Here is a 6396-nt window from a genome sequence, read left to right as displayed (position 1 = left end):
CTCACACCGGACACCTAGTCCACCAAATCAAAAACCTGCTTCGAGAACTTCAAGAGCATCGTGTGGTCTGGGTGCGTAGGAGTGCAAATAAAGTAGCACATGTCCTAGCTAGGGAGGGTTGCTGTAATTCTCTTTATAAAACTTGGCTTCATGTACCCCCGGAGTGTGTTCGCTCCGAGGTTGCAGAAGACATGAACCACGAATAAAAGAGCAACTATTTTCCCTCTCAAAAAAAAACTCGAGCGTTCGTTCCAGTGGGGGTCTAGCTCGACCTCAACCCCCTCCCGGTTGGCCAGAGGCCCATTTAGCTGATTTTTATATAAAAAATTGCCATCGATAGAAAAAACAATTTTGTACTTATAAAAAAAGACAGAGAAAAACATAGATTTACAATTGCCATCCTCTAATTTATAAGAAAAGTTTCCACAGAAGTTTTACTACAATCAGTTTATAACTTGCCATGTTATTAAGAAAAATAGAGCTCACAGAAATTGAGTGTTAAAAATACATAATTTGGCATGCTTTATATTTTTCATTTTCAAAAACATAAAAATCACACACATGATTTTGCCATGATAATAAATAAATAAACATGCCATGCTCTTAAAATTAAAAATTGTCATGCTCTTTATAATTAAAAGGCCATGCTCCTAATAATAAATTTGACGTGAATAAGTTACAAAAATTCTCAAGGCTTGCCATGGGAGCATTACAAAAAAGACCCTAAAACTGCCATGCTTAGAAGACAAAAAATATTATGAATTTGCCATGGGATTAAGAGAGAAAGTTTCTAAAAAAATTCGATGTGTACAAAACAACTTGACGTGTGAAAATTAAAAAAGTTGTCATGTATCTAAACAAAAAAATAATTCATATTCTGCCGCTTGGTAGAAAAAAAGAGGAACCTGGATTTGATCCCGAGTCTCTTGGATGAAGCTTGAGGCACTAGCCAATGCAATGGGTAGGATGTGTTTAAATAGGACGCGTCAGTGCAACTTTTGTGTTGCAGTGGAGTTTCAACAACTAAGGTGGCAAGCAACCGCTCATCAAGTCTGCCCGACACATCCAACAACAACCAATGCGTTCACTGGGAGGAGCAAAAAATTTGACGTTTGCCAACTAGCTTTTCCAAAAGAAAAGGATCCGTTTGCAAAAGAAAAGGATCCGTTTAGCTTTGTTTTCTATTTTTTGCTAGATGTTGTACTGTTTAATCATGTGCGTCTAACAATTTGAGTAAAACATAAATTCGGAGACAATTGTTAACATATATAATAATAATAATTAATTCATCACGTGAATTGAGGGCAGCTCAGATGGTTAGGTTTTTTGTGGTGGAACTAGTCCATCAGAGTTTAAATTCTAGACTTGACACTGATATACACATGTTTCTGAATTTATTTCAAACTTTCAACGATGTTCGATCTCATAACGAGCGTCTGCTAAAAAAAATTAGTTAACCGCGACCCGTTTATCGCCACACCTACCCGCGGCAAATTTTCGTGTTTTGGCCCTTTTTCGAAACCTATTCGAAATTTGACCCTAGTTTGAATTTTTTTGAGATCTGACCCGTTTGCTACTGTCAGAGTCCATGACGGTAGGGTCTAACAGTCTACCGCCAGGGACTTTGGTGGTAGGAAACATCGCTACCGTCAACCAGACTGGCGGTAGCCTGCACAACCCTACCACTAAGGTGCTTGGCGGTAGGCACAAGCATGCACTGTGTTCAATACTTAGGAGGTTTTTGGCGGTAGGGCATGCAACCCTACCGCCAGGGACCTTGACGGTACGTTGTTATACCTTACCGCATGGTCACTGGCGGTAGCAAAAAGTTAGATTTCAAATTTTTTTAAACTAGAGTCAAATCTTAAATAGGTTTCAGGAAAGGCTCAATACACGAAATTTAGCCCTGCCCGCTCCTCTAGCCGGCGTGTGCGACCGTGTGCGAATCACGCCGCGAACGCGCCCCGACAAAACCACAGCTCCCTCCCGACCTGGCCTGGCCCCAACACCAGCACAGCATAATTACCTCCCTTGGCTCCCTCTACCCCACGAGTGTGTACGTATCCCGGAATCTCCAATTAAACTCCACGAGACGAAACCAAACCAAACCGTGACACCGGAGCAGGCCAGCCCCAAATCCCCCTTCTCGGCCGGCCGCGACCTCTTCCTCCACAAAAATCCTCCCCGGAATTTCGTCGAGTCGCCGATAGCCGGCCGCCGATCGGTCGATTCGCGGGGGGCGGGATGAGCTTCCAGGACCTGGAGGCCGGGAACGGCGTCCGCGGGACGCCGCGGAGGAACGGCCGGGCGGCGGGGGCCGGCGCCGGCTCGTCGCAGGCCGTCGCGTCGGGCGTCTTCCAGATCAACACGGCGGTCGCCACCTTCCAGCGCCTCGTCAACACGCTCGGCACGCCCAAGGACACGCCCGACCTCCGCGACAGGATGTGAGTCGCCGTTTTACCCTACCTACCCCCTCCCCTCGTTTCCAGGACCGTTTTGGTTCGACTGAGGGATGAATTTGGCAATCCCGGGTTGGGCGCTGTGACGATTTCGGAAGCGTGCGCGGGATTGGAGGAGAATTCCTCGGCTCGATTTCTGATCCCGATTTAGGCTATGTTTGTTTGGTGGATGTGTGCGAACAATCACTATCTTTTATGTCAGAGAAGAGATTGCCTAGGGCTTATTGCAACACGTTTTTTTACGCCTACTGCGCAGGGCGTCAAGTTGCCCATCCCTTCGCTGAACCTTCGCGTGTAGGTTAATTGGGCGAATCACCGGGTGAGGCCGTATGTGCTATACATGAATTGACCCATCATCAGTGACACCAAATGAAATGTTTTAGCTCTCTTTCTTCTGAAATTGATGTGATTTATATCATTTATAACTTGGTCATGCCGTGTTATAGCCCTTAATATGTTTAACTTTACTACTAAACGTTCGATTAACCTTCTTTGGTAGCATTTAATTTCTTGTTCAAATTGCTACGATAGGCCATCTAACTATCAGTTCTGTTGCTCGCAGACATAAGACACGAGCACACATAACACAACTGGTGAAGGATACATCGGAAAAGCTTAAGCAAGCTAGTGAGGCGGATCATCGTCTTGAAGCCACCGTATGTGTCTATCCCTTTTTTCTACTTACATATTTCTGTTTGATATTTCCTTTATTGTTACAACTTAGAAGCATTTATGTACTGTTTTCTCTCCTTTTGTCCGAGCATGGAAATGAGTGATACCATGTAGATTTTACATCTTTTCTTAGTTCATATACTACTTCAGCTTGGATGTTATTTTTTGTTCATTAATAATAGAAACTTGAATAAATGAATACATATTTTTCTTGCTGATTCTTACTATCTCTTCTGTTGTAATGTTGTCCCTTAAACAGAACCTGGAACTGTAATTTATTTTGCTGTTTGCACTTCGCAAGTACATAGGAAAGCAATTTTGCTTTTTGAGTTTAGTTATGGTAATTAACCTGTCCAATTCATGACAGGAATCCTCAAATATAATTTGGTATTCAAATATTAGTTGTCTTGTACTAACGTGCTAAGAAATTAGGCTCCTTTGGCAGATAACTAATGAGGTTTTCCTTCATTCTTGACATTTGTGGTCATGATTGTTTTTAGCGTGGTGGCATACCCTTCATGACAAAATTTGCCAGTAATTCCTGGAATCATGAATATAAAGATCAAATGTGGTAACCAAATTTCTTATACATGGCGTTCCACTTGATATTTGTTTTCCATCTTTGCATCTTCATTCCTCTGTGGCTTTATTATTTTGGATGTATTTGCTCTTTCATATGTGCTTCTGGTTAATTTTCTACACAATGTGATTCCGACCATGTTTTAAACTACAGCCTACCAAAAAGATTGCTGATGCGAAGCTAGCAAAGGATTTCCAAGCAGTCCTAAAAGAGTTTCAGAAAGCTCAACGATTAGCAGTAGAGAGAGAAGCTGCATATGCTCCTTTTATTACTCAAACAGGTCTACCACAGAGGTAATATTCTACTCAGATGCTCTACCTTTTAGCTCTATGCATTATCTTGTTTCTTTTTTCGCTTTCAAACAATGGGGGACTTATTATAGTTATTGACACACTGTATACTCTCTTCTAGGTAGTATGTTAACCTCATATGCTAAAATAGTCTGTTCAATTCCAGTTTATGTGTCATTTTTTTGTTAGATATGTCTCCCTTTGCTAATAAGACAGCCTAATAAAAATAATAATGCCCATTACAATCAGACATTTTGGAAAGTGAACTGCAATTGATGCCCCTTTAGGAGTTTACGGTTTGTTGTCCAACTACTGTGACATGACACTCCTTACATTTCAATATTTTTTTACCATTTAGCTCTCTTCAGTGCTTGTATGCCTCAGCAGAGGACTACAAATTGTATTAAAAATTATGCAACAGTAGAGGACTATACATCCATGGGGTGAACCTAAAGTTTGTTCTGGCGCATTTATAGGATGAACATGCATTCTTGATCTTATTTGCATGCTTTTCCATTGACATGCTGATATACTGTAGCATAGGAATTGCTTTGTAGTCATGTGTCTTTCCATATTAGTTCTCTTAGCTTCACATAATAAACAACCATCGAACAGTCTTTGTCTGGTTACAGCAAAGTTTCTCATCATCATATTTTTGTATGTTTGGGCTTCTATACTTCAGTAATTTATAACCATTCTTAAATAGTATACAGGAATTCTTTTACTATGTTTCAATTACTCCTACTTTCTTAATGTCTGTAACTGCCCACCTGAGAATCTATGTGCGCTGCTGCATGTAGTGTGATAGTCTACTCTCAGCTTTTCAATTTTTGTTTTTTCTCCAGATAGAGACAACATGTATGAATGTTTCTGTTGGGGATTGTTTTCTCTTACTAAAAATGTTACTCGAGTTCTGGAGATTGTTTTCTCTTACTAAAAATATTACTCGAGTTCTGGAGATTGTTTTCTCTTACTAAAAATGTTACTCGAGTTCTTTCTGTATTGTTGCCACCAAAGGTCTGATCTAGGATTAATAATTCTTTGCAGCTATAACTCAACCGAGACGAATAACGGTGCTGATAAGTTGGCTGAGCAGCGCACTCAGCTTCTAGAATCAAGAAGGTAAGCTGATAATATTATTCATATATGGCGTGTTTCATTGATCTAATTATCTTGTATCCGTCTGGGCTTCGTATTCTTGTTGTAAACTTGGCAGACATATCTCGGTGACTTTATGCACAAGAAGTGTTTTTTTATTGTCAAGAACTTGAACCTTTGTGTGTTTATAAGCTACTCTTAATCTTAATGATTTAATGTCTCGAGTAAGCCACTAACTTTAACCTTTTTGATTGTACCATAGACAAGAGTTAGTCTTCTTGGATAATGAGATTGTGTTCAACGAGGCCATCATCGAGGAAAGGGACCAGGGAATACAGGAGATTCAACACCAAATCACTGAAGTAAATGAGATCTTCAAAGATCTTGCTGTGCTAGTTCATGATCAAGGAGCAATGATCGGTCTGTGATACCTTTTTTCAGCTGACAGATGAGACGATACCCAATTCATATGTTGAAGGGCAATACTGTTTACTTTCCCACCATTATCTGATTGTATTATTTCTCCTTGTACTGCAGATGACATTGACACTCATATCGACAATTCTGTTGCTGCGACTGCACAAGCAAAAGGCCAGCTTTCAAAAGCTGCTAAAACCCAGAAGTCGAACTCTTCTCTGGTATATTCAGTAATCCACACTTTGGTTTTAAGATTCTCCATATCTGTTCTCTAACTGTGCCCCTCTGATTTCCCTTTTGCAGATATGCCTGTTGATGGTTATTTTTGGGGTGGTGCTGCTCATAGTGATAATAGTCCTTGCAGCCTAGCAATTTGGATGGCACATTGTGCTCCAAAATCTGCTCATGCTTAGCGCTCAAATTGCTTCATAATTTTATTTTGCTGTGCAGTCAGTCAGGAATATATCCAGGTCTCCTCCTGGAGGTTGTGCTATGGTGGTGTATGTGATGATGGTGTGTGTGTCTGGAATGCATGGTTTACATAAGTAATCGAGTATACTCGCTTCGTTTGACTTTGGTAGTGCTGTGTTTCTTATGTGCTTGCCTTGTTAGCATCTGTGATGTAGTACATCTCTGAGTGAGTGGTGTGAGAACGCGAAGGTTATTTTTTTTTAAAAAGACCTCCATAGGGTATCTTTTTTTGAAGGACCTCCATAGGGTGTCTTAAATCTAATACTCTGTCCATACTTGTTGAAGAAATGGATGTAACATGGAGGTGACCCTTGGCGGCAGCGGCTAGGGTTGGGAACTGGAGCCCCTCGCATGCGGCTGTACTAGACACAGAATTAGCCGCAACTCAAGAAGGTTGGATTTATACCGT

At 41.0% G+C, this 6396-nt stretch overlaps 1 protein-coding gene across 1 annotated transcript; it reads left to right on the top strand.

Moving 5' to 3' along the window:
* Positions 1–2023: 2023 nt before the first annotated feature.
* Positions 2024–6088, top strand: LOC125543548 (syntaxin-22). The gene is made up of 7 exons (XM_048706923.2): positions 2024–2444; positions 3022–3115; positions 3865–4004; positions 5049–5123; positions 5362–5519; positions 5637–5737; positions 5820–6088. The coding sequence occupies exons 1-7, from the start codon at positions 2245–2247 to the stop codon at positions 5883–5885; spliced, it is 834 nt and encodes a 277-aa protein (XP_048562880.1). The 5' UTR covers positions 2024–2244; the 3' UTR covers positions 5886–6088.
* The last annotated feature ends 308 nt before the right edge of the window (positions 6089–6396 follow it).

Source organism: Triticum urartu, chromosome 3A, assembly GCF_056163025.1.
Source record: "Triticum urartu cultivar PI428250 chromosome 3A, HENAU_Tu73, whole genome shotgun sequence".
Classification (NCBI taxonomy): Eukaryota; Viridiplantae; Streptophyta; class Magnoliopsida; order Poales; family Poaceae; genus Triticum; species Triticum urartu.
This window is presented reverse-complemented; position numbering and strand designations above follow the sequence as displayed.